Genomic DNA, 27,779 nt, shown 5'->3' on the forward strand with positions numbered 1-27,779 from the left:
AGATCAGCCTCGGTACACACGAGATTCGAGACGTACAACTTCGGGCCACACGCAACTACGGGCGTATGTTGTTGTTATCATTATCATCATAGATTGCAAGTAAATCAGGTGGCGTAAATATCAAAATGTCAAATTATTCACAGCAACAATATAGTATTCACTGCAGTATGTGACGAGTCCACAGATTCTATGACGGCCGTAGCGAGTTAACAAAGAAATTATAAGTTCGGTCTGTCTATGCAATGACGAGGCAAAAAGTTTAGTAAAGCCAGTTGCTGGCCCCAAAAAGAGGCGGTCAAAATAGCCAGAGTTTCTATTCAAGTACTAGAAGTGACGCCGCAAAAGTAGTTCAACTGGATTAGAAGTAGAAGTAGAAGTAGCTACTTCCATGACATGTCGAAACTGTTTCTAGTAGAAGTAGAAATGAAGATCGAATTACTACACAAGTAGTTTGATAAAGTAGATTTAGTCCATGGATTGCGTACTTTTGCCAGTAATTTAGGGGTAGTCACTTTCGGAATTGCGTCGTGCATGTTTGCCACCAACTCCAAATGAACAACGATATTACGGTGAGATACATATGGCTATTTTGACGAAAAAGGCTTCCGATCCCTGCCATAAACGGACCAAAAATATCTTTAACCAGGACTACATCGTTATGCAGCATTTTTACCGTCGGCGTCCATCATCTTCAAAACATCCATTCCGTATACTATTTATCTATATCTACGTGCTATAACTGTTGAACCGAGGATGATTTCGAGGGTTCCCACCATTCCATTATCGCATACATCGATTACATCGGGTGCAAATCATCCGTAGCAGGCTTGGACAACTAGACAATTTTCAGCTTTTCCAAATTCGATTAGAATTAGATTACTGGTATTTCGATATAATTTTGTGAAATTAGACAACTAGAATTATTTAGTTGTCCAAGTCTGGTCAGTAGGCTCATACTACATGTTTTTTTTTTGGAAAGCAGTTGCACAATTATAGCATGATTGCACAACTTCAAAAAAAAACTATTTAAAACGCTGTTTGTTTTGAATGCAACCCTAGATAGAAGTAACTAGTTTTTCCTAAAATAAGTAGCAATGGAATTGTACAGTCTAAAAACAAAACCCCTTGAATGATTAGGACAAATAGGCAAACATACTTGAGTGTTTGGAAAAGTAGGATTACTCCGTCACTGACCACCTCTGGTCTCAAGCTCGGGTGACTGGGCCGGGTTGAGGCCGGAAGGGAATCCCCTGTCAAACTTCAGTCTGATCATGGTGCGGATCCACACTAGCAACACCACACACGGAAGCCGCATGACTCTCACTCTCTCTCATACATTTCGGATATGTGTCGCAGTCAGAATTGCTAATGTGACTGCATAGGTTTCCATTCCAGTTTACGATTATTATTTTCGGAGATTCTCGGACATCAAAGGCCATATAAATTCTGCCATTGGCAAGCATCCGTTTGCGCGAAAAATGTTCGAGACGGCAGATTTCGCATCGTCGAGAGGGGCCGTTAACACTTTCATTCGTGTTCCTTGAAGTCGACTTTTATCAAAATACACCAGCTAAGGCTATGTCAACAGAAGATTTCGTCTACTATCTACAAATAGTATATTGAACGCTCTCTTATTCCAAATTTCATGCTGGTGACGTCAGAAGGAGTTAGTGTTAGTGTGTACCATCTAAAATAGTACACTGAGATTATGCGCCCTCTCCGCCCCTATTATTCAAAATTTCATGCCGGTAGCGTCATATTTTGTGATACGACTGCTCGTAAACATTGTTCCTTCCGATTCTCCAATATACTTGCTGACGATTAGCCCCTGACGAGTGTCAGCCGAAAATATTCGGGTTCATTACAATATGAATATACTATTCGATTATTATTATATAAAATCTCGTGTTTACCCGAATGAGAATCATCCAAGTGGTAAAATGCTATTTATATATCCTCCGTCCTCCAGATTGATTCAACTTGCACTATGTTTCCAATGTTATAAATATATCACTACACCATTTTATCTTGAATCATGATGGCTATCTCAACACTATGGAACAGTAGTGTAACTGGCTGGCTAGGTCGCAAAAAATCCTTATGCCTTCACATAGTTATGCGGTGACTCGAATTACTTGAGATAAAAACCGAAATCGTTTAGGGCGTGTTTCACGATAACGCAGTACCAATTCTCATCGAGATGCGTAAAGTCGAATAGTTTGTCCGTTGAAATCGTTAATCACTCGGTGTTAACCTGTTTGCATTTGAGGAAATCAAATCATGTTTAACAACATCCTTCATATATGGTGGATACATGTCGTGTGCTTGTCGTGTGCTCCAAGCATCCCGTTTAAAAAAATAAATTTCAAAGCTTAAGATTATGCAAGAGAATAATAAAAAAATTATACGGATTAATGTCGAAGTCCAAAAAAGGAAGCTCATGAACACACGTTTCCAGAAAATAACGTATGCATATTACTGACACGATTGACAATTAAAAATACAATCGATATATATGTATTGAGATCTAAAACATACGCAACAGTCGAAGTAAATCTGATGCAATACTGTAAATGTAAAACCCAAACTCCCGGCAGGAAGGGCTCAAGACCGATCCCGGTGCAGACGCAAAATCGAATATTTGGATAAAATGATGATGTTTTTCTGGCAGTTGCAACAATAATTTTGTGATGCTTTGCGCAATTTAAGTATTATAGCCTCCTGCATCATTTGTTTGGAAAGGTGATTTTGAATTGCTAAGTTCTACCCGTCAAAGATTATATACTGCTACCATAATACGGAACCACAACGGGCGGGGTATATTCGAGTCGACCGCCGTATACATGGAATGACCAACATCCTATTCGGCTGCACGAAATACGGTTGCCGACTGTCGTTAGCAATCGTCAACCGAATGGGATGAGAAAGTAGTATCGGTCCGTGAGCGTCGGCGCGGCGCATTCTTTTAAAAACGTGCTCTGTTACTATCCAACTTGGAAATTCAATACGCTGTTGAGATTTACTCATCAGAATTGCATTCATCACAATATTCATGCCGAGGATGACTTTATTTCAACTGTATACCTACTGTGCACTTGAAGCATAATGTGGAAATGCCTGAAAGCGGTTCGAATCCGGCGGTGGGTGGGGAATACCGGGGACAATTGTAACACTTTTTGTATTTTTTAATATATTACGTGTTGATTTTGTTCATGTAAATTTCACTTCCAAAGTTTTATATGAAGAAGCCAACTACTCGATAGTTCCTTTAAAAACTACCATGGAACTCAATCAACAATTAATTAATCAAGGAAATTCTGGGTCGCGGAAATCTCCATCAAATGCTACAATCGCCAGTATCCAGGGGCAATTGTACCGTCCATGTGGGGGTAAATATAACAGTGTTATTTATAGGTAAAACGAAAAAAATTAACAACGAACACGGGAGCAAAACTTGGATTATTGCATAAAACTAAAGAAAGAGAAGTTTGAACGATTCCAGGCTACGCTCCATTCCATTTTGGCGTCTAAATACAGTATCACCCTTTGCGCCTTCTTCACGAGCCCAAAGTGTACAAGAAACACATTAACACATTCGTCCCCTACAAGTATTCGGCTTCTTCTACCGAGATGCTATTGCCAGATTGCGCATTCGATCACCTACGAAGGTGCGAAATCGACCCGAGTAAAATATCTTGGTGGAATGGGCCGATGATGGTGTATCAAAACGAGGACACAACATTCTGCGGCGTCAAAGCTATAAGGACATTCTTTTGTTGAGTATAAAATTGAAATAAATTGTTCACACCAAATGTTAGTGGGCCATCCTCGCAGACAGAAGATAAGGATTCAGTCATGGTAAGTACTTAAATTATCGTTGAAGTCGACGCATCAGAAGTATATCGCCATGAGAAAGGGTAGGAGAATCACGGAAATAACCGAACCCTAAGATCCTCATCACTATTGGCGCACATGCCGTTACCGATAGATGATCATGTCAGAATTGGTATGGCATGGTAGTATCTGTTCTGATATTGAAATTCTGGCGGTTGCAAGATTACTCTGTAGTAGATAAATGGGTTATAACAACATATGAACCAAGATATTTAGCATTGAAAAGGTCTGCAACGGTACAAAAGTAACAGGGTGTTACAATTGCCCCTGACACGATCGACCATGATTACTGTCTCAGTATGGTACTTTACCGGCGTTGCCAGTCCTATTTTTTCCATCATCACGGCAGACTATATGAAAACATTGTTCCAGCTGCATTATTCCAGACCAGGAAATATGCACTCAAGTGTCCAAAAATTCATTTTTTCAATATTAATTCGGAGTTTCGCGATGCAGCTCAACGTAACTTCAGGTATGTTAGAAGAGATAGGCTACCACATGGGCACTCAAAATATCAAGGCGATTTATCCACGCTGCTAGCGGGGAGTTCGATTGTTACATTTGCTCCTAGTTACATTTTCCCGGCTTTCAGAGTCCGGCGCTCGGCATCTAAGCATTGGGTGATAACCAAGTATTGACATGTGCAGAGAATATTGCTTCATTCATCTCTCGCTCCAGCAAATTGGGTGAAGCTTGCGGTGAAATGAATCGCATTTATCACCTGTATTCTACACGAATTCCTTATTAGGCTGATGGGATACCCAACACCGAAAGGTTTACCATTACTGCATTATGCGCGTTGTATCTTGATCAATGATTAAGTTCGCGAAATCCGTAATGTAAACCCCGGGTAAAGCGGCCCTGCACCTAAAGGGCAGTCGATATCATTATTACCTTTACACGTAATGTATAAAGTTCAATAAATAAGAGGGCAATGAATAATATTTACGATCGCGCTTAACAAGTGCCCCCTTGACTCATCAAATTGTAGAATGAACTCAGAGCGTTTACTGACACATGCATCAAATGTTAAGACACGCAAACACCGGCTAATGTTATTCACTTGGCCACCTAAATCGCTGACAGCATTTACTCGATATGCACAGAACTAATATCTCTTGAACATTCTTCCTTGCTTATGTAATCTACCTGAGGAATTGGTTCGCACCAGTCTTGCCACTCCTATTGTTTAGATTTAGTGCGGTTTGAGTCCGCTGCGCATAAGTTGCACGCATTGATGTATCCGAATCTCTCATTCGATAATCATACAAATAGGATTGCGCACTGTTCAGTCTTTCGAGACAATTTTCAACTCGGTTGACTCTCTCCAGACATTTTGGGGTGCAAACTAAAACAGCCTGTTCTCAATAGTAGTAAGCATTCCACACTTTCAGAGTCACGGTCGGACTGGCATGCTGAGCATTCCATGTTGAGCATTCCATGTTTCATTAACCCTGTAATTCCAGATTTGTCGATACAACTAATGCGCGAGTTACCAAAAACTGGGCTTCCCCAAATCCAATGGTTAAGCCGGAAAAAATACGTGTCAGTAAACTTGGTACCTACATAACGTTGGCGCAAGTCGAGATTTACAAGTACATATGCATTACCTTCGCGAATAATGCGAATGTGTATTGGGTACGTTATACTCAGACCGCAAGATTTTACTAGTGATATCATATCTTACATACCCCACTCCTACCAAAGACCACAAATATGCAAAATATTGCCTATATATTTTTGGCACACCGACATTGAAATTGGTTATGAGACTAGGTGTGGGAATCATCACACTTCAACAATTGAATTTGCCGAGTGCTATAGTCGTGCCTAATTCTTTTATCAACCCGGTATGAAGGTTGGAGCAAGATCATATTATTGCACTACCACCGTAGCAGAGGTGGACTTCGGGTCGTGTTTTGATAACTCGAATGAATATATATCGACTTTAGAGAATATGTCGGCTCACATCGGCCCGAATGACAACTCAACTACATAACCAACGATATATAATAATTAGTACTAGTTTTCGCGTTAAAATCAGACTGCGAACCATCGGGTTCGAGCTCATGACAGCTGGGTTCGGTACCAATCAGGGGCGGTGCCAGTATTCAGGGTTGTAAATAGTGTTGCATATAAAACAAATGGTGGATAAAACGCTATGTTTAAAACATGTTTTAAACGAATGCCATTTTTTAAAAAATGGTGTTCTTTTTAAGCTGCATAATTATGCCATAATTGTGTAAATACTTCCCAAAAATAATGATGTATGAGGCTACGGACGATTATACCACCCGATATAGCCGACGTATACGATACTGGATGGTGTGAACCCTCAGAATAGTCGGTTCAACAGATTCAATATGGAGATATTACGTCGAAGGATATATATTTACCCTATATTTTCAATTGTCAATGTCAATCCAGTATGACGTCACACTTGAATAACCGTGACGTCAATGCTTAAAAAAATACAAACAATTAAAAACGTGTTTTAAACAAGGGCCTTGTTTTAAACATGTTTATTTTAAATTGATTTTTGTTTTAAATGCAACCCTAATTGCAATTCAAGAATTGGAAGTAACGACGAAAATGTCTCCTCATTTAAACAGATGTTGAAGTAGAAGTAGAAGTAGTCTCAATACAGTGCAAGTATAGGTACTATAGGCTGAAATACTCCGTTACTGACCACTTCTGGTCCTAATCACGGCCCGATTCCACCGCTGCATCGGAGCTACTTCCCCGAGATGAATCAGTTTACCACCGAGGTGATCTGTGCCTTATTACCGACAACCAGCCCAAAAGCAAGTATGGGCTACATCAACGCACGACATTATTCACCAGAGACAGTGGCGTGCAATGTGATGGTGTTTCCCAATCTCACGTGCAACGGCACACATCATTCGTTTAGTCCAACGTGTCTCCTCAAAACCGTGCATGCCGAAGTCCTTTCCCGGTATTGTGAAAACAACCTCAAGTCACACGGTACTTTCGATCCCGTCATCGCTGTACTCGAATTGAGCGCTCCGGGTGTTTCCGGAGCTGCTTCCGGCTTCTTCCTTGGTCGGATCTCGCAGAGAACCGGCGTCGTTGTTTTCGAACGTGACGTCGTCGGCTTTTGAATCTGCCTCGGCCGGTTCGTACGATCTATACACCAACACGTAGAGCAGCACGACAACAGTCTGTAAGAGAGACGGAATTTTTTTTATTTGTCAATAGTGCAAATCAATAACATGCAAAACAAAACTTCAATTGGACGAAATGTGATGTACATATATGCAAGTTATAGACCAGGCCAGGATCATTTTGCTACAGAAGCCATTCCACTCAAAACTTTGGATAAACTAACAAAATACAAATATACTTGAAAAAGTAACGTCGATATCAATAGTGATCAATAATTACCAATATCGGCCGGGTGTAAATGACCATTGTAGTCGACAAACACCATGAATATCGCAAACAACAAACATACAAAAAATAGTGATCTCGAAACGCAGCAGAACAATTCCAATCGCAGACTACCGCGTCAGAATCGAGCATTTACAATATAATTTATTATTATCAACCAGGAGAGGTCAATACTTAACAGTTTTATATCATGAAAAACTACATGCTTTTTACACTTTGTAATACATAAAGTATCAAGTACTGTCGGGGTATGGTCGCATCACTTTACGAGAGAAATTGTAAAGACAATTGAGCGAAAGAGGCGGCATCATGGAAACAGGATATATTTTCGGAAATTGCACCTTCTTAGTGACATTGGTTATTCTGCGTTAGTCCCGCAGATGCACCCTGAAATTTTAAAAGGGTCACTATCCATTAACTGCCAAAAGCATGCGACTCATCGACAAAATCCACTTTTTGAAACTAGTTACTTGAATGCTTTTTATGTCTTTATTTTATACTTCTACTCGCAGTAATCTTGACATTTCATTTAACTTGCTACTTCTACTTGTAATTGAATAGGCATGTACTACCTTACGCCTACTTGTACCAACGATGACTGTTGAGCACCTCTGGTATAAACATGGTAGTAGGTCGCGACTCTTGAATGAGACTGCAGATCGCCAAAGGTTTGAGAGCCAATTAGAAACTTACAAACGAATATAATACAAAACATTTCATAGACTTTAACTCTGCACGCATTTTCACCCTCCATCCTATTCCAAAATGATTCGGTTTTACACAGAGGTGGTCAGTAACGAAGTACTTCTACTTTTTCGAAGTACTCAAGTAGTTTTCCTCTACTTCTGGTACTTACTCAAGTAGATCTGAGTTTTGCTACTTCTACTTCAAAATATTTTGTGATCTACTTACTTACTTTTCGCTATTTTCAGTTTGTCAAGTAGAAGTACTTCAATCTTCCAATCAGGAAGATAGCCTGAGGAATTTCGGGGCTGTTTTCACGGCGTACCAATATTTAATTTCCATAAAAGTTGAGTAAAGCCCAGAATTTTCGTCGCGCTTCGCGAGCAGTGGATACGGCGTTACCAGTATGATTTCATGAAAGCATCGATGAATATAATTTAGGTAGCGGGTTGGCGTGATTCCGTTCACACAGGGATATCTAGAACCAAATATCTAGATATCCCTGAGTTCACACCACATTGTCGCCCTTCATCATAACGTTTGAAACTGAATTTTCGCAATCTAGCATTTACTTGTCATATCGTAATCTAGCATGCCCATGGCGCTTCCTAACCTGGAAAAGTGGACTCTGACATTTTTTGTTAGTTTTAGAGCTGTTTCAGCATACCACCTTTGAAACTTTCTGGACTAAAGGCACGAAAACGTGTTCCACTTTCAGGACTAGTATGTATGTTTCATTTTCAATTCCCAGTATCATATACTTTGAGTTATAATTAATATCAGTTCTTTTGTATGGATAACATACACGTTGAAGTATAAAAGCAAGTATAGTAATGCCTTTAATTTCCGAAAATAAAGCTACACAATATGGCATTTTACGGTCCACCATATTTTTTATTAACGTTTACTAATCGCGCAAAGTGTTTACACATTTTTCCCAAACAACTTCTCCGTATTGCTCTTCGACTAAACTACGGACCTTATAATATGCAGGACGGCGCCATACCATGCTATTTTCTAAAACGTGCTGTTCGAGAAAACAGGATAAGTATCGCATTTCCATATCAATCCCATCATGTTCATCCCATGATGTGGACGAATGCTTATGCTATCAAAAATTGGATACCTGCTGGTACCTTTCGCATAGCTCAATTTGCACCTTTATACAATCCATGTGAACAAATTAGGATCGTTTTCACAACTACTTACTTACTTGAGTACTTTTAAAGTCAGTAAATTCTACTTCTACTTCAAGTAGTTTTAGGTTGCTTATGGAAGAAGTACTTCTACTCGTACTTGAGTACATTTTTTCGTCGCTACTTCTACTTCTACTTGAGTAGCTATCTCGACTATTTTGACCACCTCTGGTTTTACAGATGAACATCAAAAATCTTCATCATTCATGCTTACCGTTTGTGCTAGTAACAACAAAGCCGTGTTTCTGGCCAGCTCCCAGCGTTTGTACGCGCGGCACGAGCCTTGATCCCCACACTCCGAGCTCCAAGTGACGCAGGCCAGGTCCAACACCAACCCAGTTAATATGCGCCCGGGAAATACTCCAACGACTAGGACCATCGCGTTCTGTTTATGCAATGAAATGGAGTAGTTGCGAAAGGACAATGCTGGACGTGGCGTTGGAAACTGGTTGATGTTCAAGTTGACAATATACAGCTCTTCAACGTACGTAAAGCTTTGTCGTAGTATCTTCGAGCTAGAATGTTGGTAGACGGAGACGGCATTCCAAAATTACAGGAGGGACCAGAGAGAGATGCTGACTACGATGCTTAGAAATAGTAGTTCATTGACTTTGATGTGACCTGCTGCCTAACGTTGCATTTAAAACAAACGGTGTTTTAAAACACTTTGTGTAAAACATGTTTTAAACAGTGTTTTAAACAACGGCCTTTGAAAAATGACTAATTGACTACCGGTAATTAAACTATGTTTCTGTTCGGCAGATGTTGCACAGTGCCGTCCAGTAATTGAGTATCGCGTGATTATACATTCGTAAAACTTCGATAACTTGGCGATTCAATCAATTTCGTATTGAAAGAATTCAACGCCGCCCAGTACATTGTTGTAGCAGCTTTTTGGATGCAGTGCAATACGGGAACATTTATCAACAACAACACACCTAGCCGGGCTGTTTAAAGATACCTTGTCACATATTGATCAGCAGTAGTCGGAAACGTACCCGCACTAACTGTTGTATATATTCGTGAAATATATGTTTATTATTAGCAATATTAGCCTAAGATCTATATTATATCAACTGCTAACTTTGCAGCATCATTAAAGTGCCGTACATCATCCTAATGTGTGGCTGACAGTACGAACGCATGATCTTATATCATTTGTAGTCTAATCCTGCAACGAAGCCGTCACAAGTGCGGAAATGAGTCGTGAGTGTGTGCGCTGATGAAACATTAGGGCGAATATATTGAACTTACTTAGTGTAAACGACACATTGTTCATATCGACTAATAATAAACTCGAAATCAAATTCGTACAGCGTTACATAACACCATCAGCAGTAGTGGGCAAAGTACTGAGTAGGCCTACAGCAAGTTGCAACAACTGCATCACTATTCTACAGAGTACGGACCGCATGATTTTATATTTTCAAATGCCGTAGTTTTTAAACAGCAAATAGCTCAACCCGACCGTCGATTTGAAGTTAAATTCACTGGCAAATGATTTTATACAGCAAGGATAGGCAATCAAGTGCGTATTACGTATTAAACATGACACATTTTTTATAACGTCATAGTTCGGCATTATTTAATTGAATACGGCGATTATGATTGATTACAAATCGCCAATAAGCCGAATTCATTCCGCGTGGAAATTTGTACGTGAACATTTCAGTGGCATTGTGTCTACTTTTACGAAGTTGCGGCTGGTGATGTGGGCCACAATAAAAAGCAAGCTAACCGCATGAAGTATTACCAACAATTCTTTAGACACATTCAGGTCTAGACCTATGTTTTCAGACCCATTCCTATGGATGTACGCGACTGAAATACACTAAATCTTATGGATATATATCCAAATACTCTAGTGCAGAGGTGACCAACCTGCGGCCGTAGAAGGAAATTTGTGCGGCCGTGGACACGTAATTCAATTAGTATGTGTTGGCGGCCGTCGACATGCAATTTGAATTCACGAATTGACTCCCGATTTCTTGAGAGATTTTAACCGAACTTGAAATTTTATTCGCGATGCGCGATATTTTATGTGACTACATTTTTGGATTTTAATACATAGTATAGTGCCCTTTTCAATCAGCGCCCACAGTACAGATTATAACAGCAGAGGAAAATGATACGCCTCATATTGAAATACAAACCCGGAATAGTGTGCTCTTCACTATACAGAGAATCCTGATTGGAGGTCAAGAAATAACGGCATGCAACAAAGTGACTAATAACAATTGGCCCACCCGAAGACGTCACATCATTTATAACTTGCCATCAATTTTAGAAAACACCCCCTCCATCAACTTTACCAGTGAATCTGATCACATAGGCTAAGAAAGGATAACTGTTTCATAGTAATATATAAAACTACTAATAATAATGACGAAATTCATCACTGAAACTGAAATTTTTTTCGCGTTAGGCGCGACTATCCACGGTCCCGTAACGTGACCACGAAGTCACCACGACTTTGGTGCGTATAGTAAGCTTATATGAATAAATAGCTTAGCCCGGAGTTCATCGGAAATCGCCACAGCCACTTTAACATGGATATTTGGCGTCCAGCTAGTTCATAACGACTATGCTCTGGAATGCGGCCGTAGGCTACATCAGCAGCCGAAATGCGGCCGTGAATGGCAAAAAGTTTGGCCACCCCTTCTCTAGTGGATTATGTTACAGCAAGGGTGCGGGGCAATTATTATTTTTCCCAGCGGATCAAATGTGAAGCAGAAGATAGGTTGGCAAGCCGAGACAAAAGTTTGGAATATATTCTGCGGCGTGCATTTTTATTTCTAAATTGAAAGCAGTGAATTACATTGTTAGCACATGTTGGGTGTGGTAATATTAGGCTACGTCCCGAGCTCTGCGTGGCTTGGTAAAATAGCCTTGATGTTTTGCTAGCGTCCGCATCAGTCGTATGAGGATGATACGCATCACCGTATGATTTTTCTCGTAATTACGACTCAAATTATATTCCAATAACACGGAGAACTACTCGACGCCGATCATTAACTGAAAAGACCTAGTGGCGAGATAGCGTAGGTATAATCCACAGCTACAACACCAACGGGTTGAGGGTTCGAGTCCGACTGAGGTCGACTTCAGATTTCCTACCTTAGTGTTGGAAGTTTATCTAGGCTCCTCCTCGTCATCTCATCCGCGTAAGCGGTGTCATACTAAAAGCCTAGAAGTGGGCCGTGCTAGAAGTCGGCAGACACGGAATCAAAAATATGGAATTTCGGCCTAGTTCAAATGACCATATAGTAGTCGACAAACACCATCAATACAACAAACAAACAAACAAACAAACAAACAAACTGAAAAGACCGGTTCACAGCTGGCTTCAATAAACTAATATTTAGTGCTCCAAATCTTGTCGGCCTTCAGCCGCACCTTTCATTGCTTAACACAACATCGTTAGTGAGTGAGGATGACCGCTAATCATGTGCTTGTGCAGTTGTGCACTGATTGTATTATTTACAAATTAGGATTTGGAAACGTATGACGTAACAGTTTACAGCACAGACAGTGTAATTTCAAATATAACAATGGCAACAAACAAGATTTGAACTTGAATATGGAAACAGTGATTTGTAACCTTAATTATTGCGGCATACTTTGCTACATTGGCTTATTTTAAACCTGGATGACGTAGACGGCGTTTCGTAATCACGGTACGTAAATAAAGTTGACTTCACGGTAAATGCATGTCCGGTTCAGTTTATACATCCTACAGTTTCAATCCACGTAATAACATTAATAAATAGATTTTATGGTACAAATTCCAAGGAACTTTTCGCGGGCTGGTCAGAATCTGGCCCGCGGGCCACACAATGCACAGGTCTGTTTTACAGGTAACACCTATTTCTGCCTTCTTCGTATGTTTCAAGAAAACCGACCCCACTTAGCCCTTGGTCCTCGTTTGCAATTATGGCAATGCGTGTGGAAGCGAAGGTTTGTGCCAGAACGGCTGCCCTTTAAAATTAACGGATTTCCAACCTCCTTTTTGGTGGGAATCGGCGATATAGACGATTCTTGCTTACAGTGTGTAGCTTTACAAATATACCTTTGTCATTGCTATTTATATACTATAGCACCAGAGAGCGTCGAAATAGCCCCTAATGCAGCTGTTTCTAGACGATGCATATGACTGCTCTACCTGAAGAGCCATGGCGATGGTCCTGTTCTCGAACGGAACGCATCTCAAAGTAACTTGCACCGCCGGATTCAGCGTCATAATCGACGAGAAGAAGCAGAAGAACACGACGAACGCGAAAGGGATGATCAGACCGCACGGCGCCTTGTCGCAAGATTGACTCGTCGCCACCGTGTCCGAGTAGGTCAGACACGCGCAGTTGGTATATGCCTGTAATATTCACAGTCAAAGCTGATTGAATTTCTACTCAGTTAAAAGAAGAAGTTGTGATTTCCAATATATGTCAAAACTATACTTCAATTGTAAGCGGAAAATGGAGGTCTGACAATTATTTGAGTAAATATTATCAAAAAGTAGATTTGGTCCAGGGGTCTAATGTTTTCAGCAGTTCATCGGCAGTAGCTACATTCGAAAATGCAAAATGAATCATAGCGACGAACGGAAAATGACTGGTGACTAGAAAATGGTTTGATCTTCAAAAGTATATTCGTTTTCTGTGATATAGCAGCTATTTGACTCAGTTCGCGTGACTATTTCACTCGTAAGAGTGAAGATAATCCTGCCCCAAAATACCTTTATATTGGAAAAAATCCAGAGTGTGAATAAGCAAGTAGAAGTGGAAGTATAGTCTCTAAAAACACAGCCACTCGAGTAAATAGTACAAATAGGCGAAGTATTCTCGGGTAGTCTGAAATAGTAGCAGTATTTCGTTACTGACCGCTCTGAATGTACTAACCGTGAGCAGTAGGCCGGTATATCATTGATATAGAGATAGCGTCAGTTGGCTATGCTACAATTAGGAAGCTGAGGAGTAATACTAAGGAATATCGTGGGCAAGACATCATGAATACTAAAAAAACAGGCGTATGCATTGTACTTGCTGCTGATTCAGAATTTACCGACAGCATGGGCCACTTTCGCTGTTTTGTACAGGCCTCTGTAATACATCAGTCTCGTGGACAGTCTGGGTGCTACAGCTTCAGATATAACTCTGGTTCACGAGATATTTCGTAGTTAATTTCCAACCCTCTAATGTGGTTTTGTGATGATATATCATTTGGTAATGTCAATTTGTCGGCTGAAAGTTTGAAACAACTATGTTCGCCTTTTTCTCCGGCTGGCAGTAATACGAGTTACAATTTATATGCCCATCGCGACCACATCTTCCGACCGCGCATATTTGGTTCAGCACGAATGCTACGCATATCCTTCCTATTCCTAGAATTCTTACCGTGTCGTTAAGTTTTGTCAAACACCCAGCGTAGCACGGGGAAAAGTAAGTTGCACCATCAGCGCATATCGGATCGTAAAGATCCGTGGTGCAGCCGCATATCTCATTACAGCTGCTGAGTGGCTCCAAAGACAAGCTTTCGTTTGCATACGCTACGGTTCCGCCAGCGAAATCTGCGAAAGGCAACAACATACATAGAGAGTAACATTACCCAGTTCTCTTCACCCGTAACGGATTGGCATGAGAACTGTACTCTGAGATCACGCCAAGAAGCAGCTAAAACATATGTAATGTTTGTTGCTATCCTGTTCGCCAGTAATACCGGATGTATCGTTTAAAATAAAATAGATATGTGGCTACAAATTCGTGACTGCTCACTGCGAGCACGCTGCAGTCTAATAAATTGTTTGCTATTACCATGGATCAATATTCAATTTGACTCACTGATGTCGGGACAGTGCACGAAAAATCCCAGGCTGCAAAGGGCAGAAAAGATTCCGCATCCAATCATATACTTAAGATTCCCTCTCACATCTAATTTCCATTTCGCCATCACCAGTCCGCTTACAATCTGGGCGCCGGTAGCGCCGAAGATAGCCGTGATACCTGTTGTGCGTGCGAGAGCATTGAGAAATGAAATCATCAGGATCGACAGCGGTACCGCATACCATAGAGCACGGACGAAATGAATGCCGATAATCCAAACTCAGATTCGAGATATTTCGCGCCGAATGTGTTGAAACCGTAGATGAACGCGCAATTCACGGTTCCGGCAAGCGATACGTACACGAACGGCTTGTTTTTTAAGAGCACCTTGAACGCTTGAATACGTAGTTGAAGTGTGCTGAAATTGACGTAAGTGTTATTTCTACTGGCATCGCCTTCGTTTCGCATTCGAAAATTATGTCACTAATTTGTCAATTTCGAAAACAATTACCAATAGACAGTCATGCATACGGGGCTAATATATAACTCGGATGTGGATCATCACAAGGCATGACAGTATGAGAGTATAATCCTGATTAATTGTATTGTGCGGACATTGTGTGGAATTATCTAAAATTGCGCAACATATGCTTTTTGCATGAGCTTACATAAGTAATCATTTTTGTGGCTGACTTGGTATGCAGCAAATATGGAGGCTGGTCGTGATAAGCGCCAATGAGTAGCCGTGGTCAAAGTCAGCGTTGGTACTCAAGGAAAAGTAGATTTACCGACAACGTATTAAATTTCTACTCAGTCACAGGTAGGAATATGTCAAAACTACTTCAAGTGGAAATATGATATGATGGATGAAGAGTATCACAGTAAGCAGTTTCGAGAGGTACAATTGATCGAGGGATCACATACTTTTAGACGCTAATCGGAGTTGGCAAATTTGGAATTTGCAGGGTGGGTCTTCACGACTAACGTATAATAATTAAAGACACTTCTAATACATTCGGCTAGAGTTGTACGGCGGGCTAGTTGCTACCACAATTTCACTCATAAAATTGATCCACACATATTTAAAAATATACTTTCCACCTTGCAAAATTAAAAGTTGAAATTGTAACCCAAACTAAAACCGCCAGGTAGATGTGGATGTAAGTAATACAAGTAATACAAGTAGGCAACATCGAGTAAAAATCGTCCAGCACTGCTATTGAATATAAGTGTTGGACCGGGGCCTACGATATCGTACGCCCCGGTCGGACGTACAGATAGAAAGACAAAGACGCTCTCCAGGACACTAAGGTTAATAGCAGAATCTTCCAAACATCAACTCCGATATTCGGGGTCAAGAATAATATCATTTCGGTGCCTTGGGGTCGACTTTCATTAAAACACGCTAACCAAGCCCGTGCCTACATAAGGAGATTGTTTACCATCTGAAAATAGTACATTGTCCATTGAGCATATGCACTCTCTCCGCCCCAATCATTCGAAATTTCATGCCGGTGACGTCACATTTTGTGATACGATGGTTGAGATACAATGTTCTTTCCAATTCTCTACAATAGTTGCTGACGATTACCCCTGACGAGTGTCAGCCGAAAATATTCGAGCTCATTTCAATATGAATATACTTCTCAATTTATACCTTACTATAGCTGATGTATAAGCGACAATGATGTACCGACGGATATAACAACCGTTATATTGATAAGATAGCGTATATAACTAAAAGTTTTCGGCAGTATTTATGTCGCCAATGGAAATCACCTTTTCTCGCGCTTCTCTTCGGCGGAGAGGCTCCATTTTAGCATCGTTTTCTGCATGTCTCGATCCCGCCCTTCTCGGTATTTGTCAGTTCCGGGCAAATATCTCGGTAAGAACAGCAATGGTACAGCCGTGAGAGCGAGCAACACGCCGCATACAACGAATCCCAGCCACCAAGCGCCTATCCATACATAGCTGTCGCTGTTGATACCGCCGGTACTGAAATGTAACATGTAAAGACTGATTTTATATCAGTGTCTATTTAGCTTCATCGGGTGAGGTCTGAGTCAATTTTTGCGAGTAGTAAAAATGTACAGTGTACACTGTACACCTCTTCCGACTAACAGTTATTTTACGTAGCTTCTTTGAGTTACATAACTTTGTACAATTGAATGCACTAGTATAGAATATATCATGGCCATGAATAGACCATGAATATATATAAATTTACATTAAGTCTAGGTGCGATCTACCTTCACACTGTGGGGGCCTTGATTTCTCCAACGTGACTGTATGATACCACCTGAAATACGTGGCGGAGGGATACGTATTTTGATTTAAGAGATTTTATTGAAGACGAGATCAAACCAATCGGTATGTCATATTTATGGGGGATACTAGAGCGGCGCTGGTATCTCTGACAAATAGGAGCAATTCCGTGTTCAATGCTTCAATGAACAATGAACATCTTCAATAGCATATTATAATGCCATGTGATATTTTATATTCTTCTATTTAGTGATGTATTTTTATTCGTAAGCTTTACTTTATGGTTCATTGCGATCGACGTCATCTGATAGCGTTAAAGTATACGCATGTAAGAAATACAGTGAATGTTTGCGAAACTACAACTAAAAATAGTCCACGCATAAGAAGGAGTAGGAAATGCACGGTTTCGAAAGTATTGCAGAGTGATCCTGAAGTTTTAAAGTATATACTTTGGTGGGTGCGTGCAAACATTGCTTTCCCTCCACAAAACTAAAGTATTAAAAGTTGTTCGACATCACGCGAGAGCTGATCGCAGACTATATGACGGATCGAGGTAATTCCCGCTGTATACTTGACGTAGAAAGTACATTCATGTTGAGCTTGACCAATGACTATTTCCGTTGCAGAATTTATTCTTCTTGAAAACTATGGAATATATGGGCAAACATTTCAACCTGAAGATTCCAGTAAAGTACACATAAAATGTAGGCTACATTATTACAGCTAAAGTTTGATTGTGATGACGCAGACTTGCAAGTTAATCGAGTCACCGTTTGTTTGTTTATTTGATATTCATGGTGTTTTGACTACTTTGGTCATTTTACACCAGGGCTGATATTCTTTATTCTTCATTCCATTTTCCGACTTTCAGCAAGGCCCACTTCTAGGCTTTTATAAGACACCGCTTACGCGGATCGCTAGCCACCGTGTAACCTACACATTTCGTTGCATATCAAAAATGGTAAGAGGAGGTAACGATAAGAATTTATCCCAGACATTTTCAGTAACGCGGACCAATGGTTCGAATAGCAGTGGTCCATGACTCAACTCATTTTATCGATCTATCTAGCTCTTATCGGGGCACATGAACTATGACAAATCCTCCTACGCAGCCATGCTTAATTTGAAGTTTGAAGGCTATCCTATATTTGGGTAGCATTTACCGTTTATCTGATTGCAGGTCAATGATACGATCCATTTAAGTTCTTTAAGTCAGGGGTGCTCACTTACTTCGTGAATGCATCTGTCACTTTATGCTGACGATTACCCTTGGCGAGTGTCAGCCAAAAAGCTTCAGATTCGTAAACGGTTCATTTGTATATTATGTCACTGTGGTCTACCAAACTACTGACTGAGGTAAAAAGGCAACACGTATATTGTACCTAATTATTCCACATTATGGCTTCTTTGGTGTTAGTGTAGGTTGCCCGTTGGCAGTAATCTAGTTAATTTAGAGTCCGGTCCAGTCCAATCTAACCTGTGTTTATCATTGCTGCGCGATCTGCTCGTCTGCGTAAAAGAATTAGAGAGGTTTACTGGGTTGAACACGACTCGATGAATCTCACGAATCAATCGGCAAGGACATATTCAATATCAGCGTTTGCAAAGTCAATTTTGTGTTTGTGCGTTACGTAGAAATCTCCAACGCAAGGAACAACTGCAGGAACTATTCAGGGATGTCTAAAACTAGACATCCCTGCTCTTTATCGGACAGACTCAAATCGGGGATCCATCAGTACATAGTACAGATAAGCACAAGCGGTCGAGACTTACCTATGCCAAACCTATGCGTCATACGATCAGCTGCATAGATACGGGGATAGTATCAGGGTGATATATATCCCTGACCTATTTCAAGGATTACAGATATCACTTATTCTATCAATATATGTAGATGTTGATGCTTCTAATGACTTGTTTATTGCAGGCATTGGTCGATCAACGAAAGACAGTAAAGTAGATTAGGACACTTTTGGATGCTTTTGTTTCCAGCTACTAAACATATCATTATGCTCTCTAACATGGATGGCGACACAAATTGACCTTAAGTATTTGTAGTACACTCATTCATCTGTAATGCCGGCCTGCTCACACCCACATCCATATAACAAAATTGCTTTACGATTTAACGCTTGTGGTTCGAGTTATCGCGCGAACAATGTTGATTTCATTGTGCGAGTCTGCGGTGGATAACATGCATCATTGCTGCGAATACCTTCATATTCATATTTCATGTGCAGGTTATATTTTAAGTCATGAATCATCCATTCGTCATCGTTGTACGTGAACCAGAATATATAAAACATATGGGTAGCAAAATCACCCATGTGAATTGAGCGAGAGATTCCCAGAATATCCAATGTGCAAGTACGGAAATCTGTCGTGAGAATTCATTTGAATACGGCATTGAGTTAACCAGGACCGGTACAGCGATATTACCACAATATAGATCAAATAAAGGTACTGACGATTCTTATTGAGAATGAGATTAAATGTGGACGTTTATACTTCTACTATTCCTTAGCACCCAAGTAGATTTTGCCTAATTGCACAGCTTACTAAAATGGTTATATTCAGACTTATTCTAATTCTGCTGAACATTTTCAGGCAAAAATACCTATTTTTTACACTTTAGATTTTGTAAGGTAGAAAGTAGTTTCGGGGTACGAAAATTATCGTACCAAATGGGAAGAGTAACCCCTGTAGCACGGACACTGAATTGATTTTCGAAAACTGTATATCTGTAGCTTCAGATAATCCTTCCGCGTAAGTCGCGAATATGCAGCCTGCAACTTCAAACGTGTAGTGGTTTAGCCATCTCCGATGACTGCTAAAAGTATGTGACCCCTCCTTATCAAAGATATGTTTTGAAAATACGCATACTTGAGTACTTTTCATACCCGAATTTTCCACTTCCACTTGAATTAGTTCGGACCTATGTCTTGCATATCGTTCGTACTACTCTCACTTACTCACCTATCAGTACTTCAACGACAAAGGACAAAAGATATAACGTCTTCATCCTATTCCTACTTGAGTAACAATGATTACTACTTTAAACACCCCTGCCTGTCTTATACAGCCCGCGCCAGTTATGTGTAGTGGATAATGATTTCTGGCAGTAAAATAATGCTCAAAATCCGAAATAGCGCAGATAAAACGATACTCAGTCCCATAACTGCGCACCGACAGTCCGACTGTGTACTAGTACATGATTAGACCTACACCAGAAGAAAACTCACTCAGTTCCGATGTATGTAAACAGTTCAAGGGTCGCACCACCGAAAAGATACCCGAGTGCAGGTCCGAATCCTCCGAATGCATAATACACTCCTAGTAATAGGTAGTTATCATTCAACCCTATCATACATACGAACGTTGCCGCAATTTGCATCTTACCGTTGTAAAGGCCCGATTTCCCTTTCTCAACATTCTCATCAATGAAGGTGATCGCGAAATTAAAAAGCGGGTTAGCTCCCACGCCGATAATGGCAATCGAGATGAAGAAGAAATATCTGAGAACGATTATATTGACATTAGTATCTATAGATTTGACTTCTGCCGGGCGGTAATATATGGCCAGGTGACACGTGAAATATGTGACCCGTGAAATATGTGCTACACGATGCAAAGTTTCAGTCGTTAGTATACTTGCTATAGCATACAGGCTGGTTGCTAACTTTGCTGACATCGGTGTTACTTATGATGGTAAATAGGTCGATGGTGTTTTTGTTTCTGTTGGCTATTGTTAAATAGAGCGAAATAACAACACACGGAAGTGTTTGTGGAATGGTCTTTTAAAAACACCACCGATCGATGTCGTTATATTTTCGTATCTAAATCGTTGTGAACTTACAAGACTTACTATGCAAGCCTAGACAGCAAGTGTTTTCCCAACATTTTTTGATGCAACTGTTTGCGGTCTGATAGCACTGACGTGAATTTACTTTCACGTTCTGTCGTGAATTGTTCACTTTATTCTTTCGTTTTTATTCAACTTATTCAAGATGTGCATAAAATTATGTGAAGTCATAGTGATCTGAATCTCTGCTCCGGAAATCGATATAGAAAGGAGACGAATGCAGTGGTGATGCTCACAAATAGCGACGCCAAAAGTTGCGGCGGAAGCCATTTATGCCCCAGAAAAGCGCATCCTTGTTCATGAGATAGGGCGTTATGTTTCGACAATTAGAAACTGTCCCACGCAACATATTTTACAGGGAAACCACAGGAAGCCATAGTCATTTCAATATCGATATTTGTCGTTCGCTTTGCGGAAGGTTACTCTACGGACTCGAGCTGTTGCGCATTGGATGCATTTGAAAAGATATCCGTCAATAAATTCAGACATAATCTCTTAATTTATATATGCACCAATACAGATGCTTTGTACTGAAAATCTCAGAGATTGGCGAGGGTGTGAAACGTAGAAAATATCTGGTAATGTAAACCAGACTTATAAATAAAGAACCCCATATTGGATGCATCATGCTTAACTGGCTGCGACTTTAATATCGCGGCAAACGCGTGAAAAACCATGAGCTGTTCATGAGCTGCATGAACACTGAACAGGCCTTGCTCTTCGGTGTAACATGTGCGTTATTCATTTAATTAACGCGAGTCGATGCACTGGGCATGTAATATGTACTGTACACGAAGAGGTCATGCAAAATATTTTTGCAGCATAATCTCAAGATATTTTAGAGCAGTTGGCTGCATAGGTAGCATAAATGATATTGCAGCATTCTGGACCTGAAATACATCAAAGACCAATTTGTCGGATATATTTGTTGCTGAATGTCGCAGAGCAGTCATACATATTGTTATCATTGCTATTTTGAACGTGCTGTTTTGACACTCGCTTTTTGCTTCCATTCTTATATAGCGGTAATATCTCTTCTTTACAAACCTGTAATTCCGTAACTTTGTGGTTGTGCAATCCGGGTCCGTTACATTCCCACAATAATTATGGCTCTCTACTGCGTAGAAATTATATTCCGGGGCCAGAAAATGCGGCAAGGAGAACATTATGGATCCGAACGCCGCTATCATCACTCCTCCGCCTATCAAACGAGGCTTGTGTAAATCCTCGCCGGCTATAGTGATCATGACCAACGCTATCACCGATGCCAAATCGAAACAACTCCCGATAATGCCAGATTCCGTGCTGCGCAGTTCAAATCTTAACGAAATGGAGGATCATAATTAGTGTAAGAAGTTATCTCTTTCCACTTTAAAAGTCATCACATAACCGCTGTCCATGTCCACATTCAAGTCGAAATACAAGCAATTACTACTAAATAAATACAGGCCATCCTCAAGATTACCGGACCACGACTGACCTATCGATCTCGCTTCCCATGACATGCCGCCCTATTTCTTGTCGCATTCTTTTTTTCTATACTATCTTCTTTACTTTCATTCAGTGTGCATGCCTCCTCTTTACATCGCCTAGGCCAAGGTGGGTGTCAGATTCCATGGACTACTCCTTGTCGCTTCGACATCTTCCTGTCTTTTCATTGTATCGCATTTTTGTGGTGTATTGAACTGATAAAATTGCTAATAAACCAATGATGATTACACCCACATGATTTATAAGCAGTGGTTCTCACCTTCTCAACCCCCAGTAAACGTCCCCTTTCCTCTCGGTCCGCCAAATATACAACAATTTTACCTATCAATTGCTGAACGCAAAAAGTGTCACGTTTGTCCATTAACCAGAGAAATGAAATATATTATTTTCGGACGTATTGTTTTGTATGGTATGATTGGTATCGTATTATCGTGTTCGCTGTCTAATATATAGTTAGCTAACGTCAAAATACTGCCAGTAATGTACCAAACTGATTAAAAGTATCCTAATTCAACTCGTTTAAGAATAGTTAAATGTAAAAACTAACTTTCATAAAATTCGATCACTTGTTGAATTTTGACAATACCGTTTAGCGAAATGTGGCAGTATAATAAAAGCTAGCATACAGCAAAGCCGCAGTTCTTTGAAATTATGCCAAACAATTAAAATTAAAGCGATTGGTTTTTAACAATAGGCTATACTTGACCTCGCTGAAACTACGCGATATGTCCACGTATAATACATGTAATACAAAGAATGCAGCATGTCGGGATGATTTTGATTTTGGAAGGTTCATCTGCGTGCAAAATTTGCTATGAAAGTGGACCGCATCGTGGGGATGGTGTGAACATGAGGTTCACGTTCGCGTTCTGTGTGTGAACCTTGGAAATTTAGAGGTTCACGTTCACAAACGAACCTTGGTAGGTTCTGCACTGTGAACCTTTTTCATTTATTACAATTTTTCATGTTATTAAAACGTCTTTGGTGGAAATTCTTTGCATTTCAACTTCGGACCACTCTATGCATGGCGCTGGCAGCATAAAAAAAGATCATCACTAAACGAGCAAGCACCTTGTCACTCTCAAATATTTTACTTGCTTTGTTACAAAAGTTCGCTCGAAATATTCAGCTTTCCGTTAGTGGATATTTAGTGACTCTTTGCTGTGAGCTCGACCCGCAATAACACAACATCAAGAACGAAATACACTACATTTGGGAAGTCAGTGGATGATGCTTATTCAAACAATCAGTAAAATTGAGATAAAGATTACATCGTTGTCTAATGTAAAACAATCTAGCAGGAGTACGAGATCCATCTTGATTTGATGTTTATTGTATCATAAAAACCAAATCCGTGCGATTGGGGTGTTGGCTACTGCAGCATACTGTACTGTTTATGGGGTAATATCGGTTGCAAAGAAACCCATTTTACACTCTGCTCAATTCCAATGTAGCAATAGTCAGACGCCGAATACATTGTCAGGTCTGGCCTTGACCGTTAAGGCGTAATCTTATGCTTATGATTTTATTACAGCATTTGATTGCTCTAGTTGTTATATTTAGTTATTTAACGTCATCAAGTACTAAATTAAGCATTGTGGCTAATGTGGCCTGGAATTTAGGGCTGGAACTGGCAATATCACGACATGAGAGTCACGTTCGCGATCACACATAACCTTTCAAAAAAGTTCGCATTTAAACGAACCTGAACATTTTAGGGGTTCGCACCATCCCTACCACATATGTTGAGAACCACTGATCTATAATACCATGACAAAACATTAGCATATGACAGTTATAACATTTAATAACGTACAAATTTAGGTACGTAACAACATACAAATTCAGAGGTGGTCAGTAACGAAGTACTTTTACTTTTTGAAGTACTTGAAGTAGATTTTGCCTACTCATACTACTTTTCAAGTAGTTATGATTTTAGACTACTAATTCTACTTGACAGTTTTCAGTTTTGTAGGCAAAAAGAAGCGTAGAATACCTACTTACTTACGGTACTTACTTCTGAACCACCGTTCCTACTTCTACTAGAGTAGAAATTCCGGTATTACTTCTACTTCTACTTGAGAAGCGACGGTGAGTACTTTGACCACCTATGTGCAAACTAGATGTTATGGTTAGGAGACGTCGCAATGCTTGTGATCTCATGTCAGCATATTATCCCAGAGAAGGTACGTATAAAGTTGATTTCATTTCATGATATATACTTTCTACACTACTTCGTTTCAATTTCAGTGCAAAATTGACCATTGACGTTGTCAAGTAATTGTGTACAAGCGACTTATTTGATGATAGAGGACCGAAGTACGTATTATGCATTAGAATAGTACATGCTACACTGCCTAGTGCCTAATGAAGCGATTATACATTGGCAGCACGTATGCTTTGACTACCTTCTGATAACTCAGATTCTGTTATTTTCAGTAAGCCTAATTGGATAAGTTACACGGTTCAACTATTTAGAAATCTCTCTTCGCCCTGTTCGACGAGACATTTTGACGAGTTCACAGTGCTCGTAACACGTCAACATGTAAAATGATTTGCAGCGCTTTACGAAGTCGTGGTAAATTTATACAATCTCAGAAGCAATAAGATTATATATCTAAATAGGTTTCGTGAAAACTCCGTGACAAATAACTAACGATGTTAGATTAGCACTTTCTAAAGTATAACAATGACAGATTAAGACGTTAAAGGCGTCGTAATATTAGTATAATGGCCGCCGCCAGCTGAGGGAAACCCTCAATGTGGAGTAATCGTAATTGCGATAACTGTCATTTGTCGTCATAAATTAGCTCATCAGAACCTTCCATCATGCAATAAACAACTGATTTTAATATATACCTCTTCTCTAGAGTACTGATGCAGACGCCCAAGAGACCGGACATTACGGTCTGTTGTAACATGTGAGCGATGCTAAGAATCAATAATGCCGACGTGGGACTGGCGAAACCATTCCATAGCTTCTCTTTGCACCTGAAAATATGTGGTATCTGTTACGGTCTATGTCTTCGCAGAGCAGTAAAGATATACCATGAACTTCTAATATGAAATCAATTGCATTCAATCTTATAGGGCTATAGGCGAGTAGATCACAGAATTCTTGGCACAAATAATAAATACAAAGCAATGTATAACAGAAAATAATGATTGGTACTAATTACTAGTCATATACAAATAACACTAAAACGATACCAACGCTAATGCATGGACCTAACACTCCTCACCAACTGACCCGCGTAAGCGGAGCCTTATGAAAGCCTACAGGTATACAAAGCAGGGAACATGAAGAAATAATAATGATTGGCATTAATTACTAGTCCTGTAGAAATAAGAGTCAAACAATACCAACGTAAATGCACCTGGAGTTTGCTCCATACATAGTACAGTAAGTTCACACACCTTTCATTAGCGCACCCAGCCATGTCAGAAGAACCAGTATATTTCTGCTTTTTTTGTGACTTCAGACGAACATGCAGCAGATAAAACCTCCGCTTTGCAAATGAAATCGTTCGTTGTAGTAGTGTTGGATGTCGTTTTCAGCCTACACTTTATAACCGAATGTGCGCCTGCTTAACATCGTTTCCAACGTTAAATCCATACAATTTCTATCCTAAACGGTCTAAGTCTGGATAAAAGCCGACTAAACCAGAAAATAAATAACGGGTTTCAAATACATGCGTTGCGCCATTTGCCCTCAAAAGTAACGAATTTACCAAATCCACAGAATTTGTAGACTTTATCTTCGACACCTGCTCTTCAAGCCCATATAAAAACAGGAATTTGCGATTTTGAAATTGCTTGCAAGCCTCATAACTCTCTCTGCAGCTCTCATAACCCCAAGACGAGCCGCTCATACTGAATGGTGCATTTCATGTCAGCGTTATATACTTAACTTGACACGCGCAATCATTCGATCAATCATTCTAAAGGCATCGGTCATGGTGAGACAAATATCGCAATATATCATGTATCATTAACATACTAATCGGCATGTATTGAAGACCGCTATTGAACGGATGCTGAAATTATATTTGATGGGTTTATCCTATTCCGATTCTGCGGAATGAGCGTTATCTTGAACCGAAGCAAGCAATTTGTAGAAATGCACAATGTACAAAATGTACGAATTACAAGATGTTGTGTATGCGTTTCGGTACTCAGCGCTGTCTATACTGGCGTGATGCGCGACACTTCTATTACCCGAATGAAAGTAAAACAGCTAGTCTATTTTGAATGGGGATATTGCCGATCAGCCTTTTTGCGCACTACATCTGGTTTTCACGGTCAGCATGTTTAGTTTAAGCAGCTGTGTCGGCTTCGGGATCTTATCAGTTCGATTGTTTGCCAGACAATGCATAAGTGCAACAAATACAAGGAGGACACTACTGTGGTACATTGATATTGTCAATAAATCAACTAAATACAAAGAATGCACAAAGGTCTGAAGTCCGCTTCAAAGGGCGCGACCCGTGCGACAAACAGCGTTGATCGCACCCAATTGCGTGCGATTCGCTACCAATCAATTTGTTCCAAGCTCAGAATGATTTTGCCCAGTCTCGCTATTCCCCTGACAACTGCTGATGCATATCGTCGTGAACGATTCATAATTGTAAGAAGCTACGAAGGTTCAGAGCTGTTCAATCGTAACTTATTATAATCTGTGGCATACAACCGCGATCACGCCCTACTCTTCGGCTAATATAGCTGCTTCCAAGCGCATGGAGGTAGAAGCCTATACAGTGAACTTGTACAGCATACTCGCACAATGTCTTACTTGAAAGTGGAATATTATTATCTTGAAACATAAGAGACATAACAGTGGCGGTCATCGCCTTGTATGCCCTGATCGGTACCCTGCTGATAAAGTGTTAATGTGTTGTTAATGTTTACTGATTTATATAAGCTACCGCAGTTGAATGGCCATTTGGCCAATGGCCATATTGCGCTCTCACAATTCGTAGTGTAGCTCTCACGTTTCGTAGCGTCTCTCTCTCTCTCTCTCTCTCTCTCTCTCTCTCTCTCTCTCTCTCGCACAATCAATCGCCCTTCTTATTTGTCCTGCCGATTACATTTGTCTCTTTTATTACAAGCAACTTTTTATTTACAGCAGTGGTTCTCAACTTTTTTTAGGCTGCGTACCGA

The 27,779-nt window shown here is 40.2% G+C and overlaps 1 protein-coding gene across 1 annotated transcript; it reads right to left on the reverse strand.

Annotated features, from left to right (window-relative positions):
* Positions 1 to 5,290: 5,290 nt before the first annotated feature.
* Positions 5,291 to 27,364, reverse strand: LOC145438182 (solute carrier organic anion transporter family member 4A1-like). Its single transcript, XM_080315547.1, has 12 exons — positions 26,037 to 27,364; positions 25,479 to 25,610; positions 22,176 to 22,448; positions 20,666 to 20,781; positions 20,509 to 20,599; positions 16,781 to 16,996; positions 15,244 to 15,419; positions 15,020 to 15,181; positions 14,576 to 14,748; positions 13,348 to 13,554; positions 9,400 to 9,570; positions 5,291 to 7,076 (listed from the first exon to the last, which is right to left on the reverse strand). The coding sequence occupies exons 1-12, from the start codon at positions 26,057 to 26,059 to the stop codon at positions 6,873 to 6,875; spliced, it is 1,944 nt and encodes a 647-aa protein (XP_080171673.1). The 5' UTR covers positions 26,060 to 27,364; the 3' UTR covers positions 5,291 to 6,872.
* Positions 27,365 to 27,779: the final 415 nt, after the last annotated feature.

Source organism: Botryllus schlosseri, chromosome 4 (genome assembly GCF_051294905.1).
Source record: "Botryllus schlosseri isolate E-star chromosome 4, Bs_hap1, whole genome shotgun sequence".
NCBI classification, from domain to species: Eukaryota; Metazoa; Chordata; class Ascidiacea; order Stolidobranchia; family Styelidae; genus Botryllus; species Botryllus schlosseri.

Excerpts from the sequence above, each read along its gene's own strand:
- LOC145438182 (XM_080315547.1), bottom strand. The coding sequence starts at position 26,059 with ATGGCTGGGTGCGCTAATGAAAG. Across the intron at positions 25,611-26,036 it reads GCTGGGTGCGCTAATGAAAG|GTGCAAAGAGAAGCTATGGA; the intron begins GTGTGTGAACTT and ends ACATATTTTCAG. Across the intron at positions 13,555-14,575 it reads TGACAAAACTTAACGACACG|GCATATACCAACTGCGCGTG; the intron begins GTAAGAATTCTA and ends TGAATATTACAG.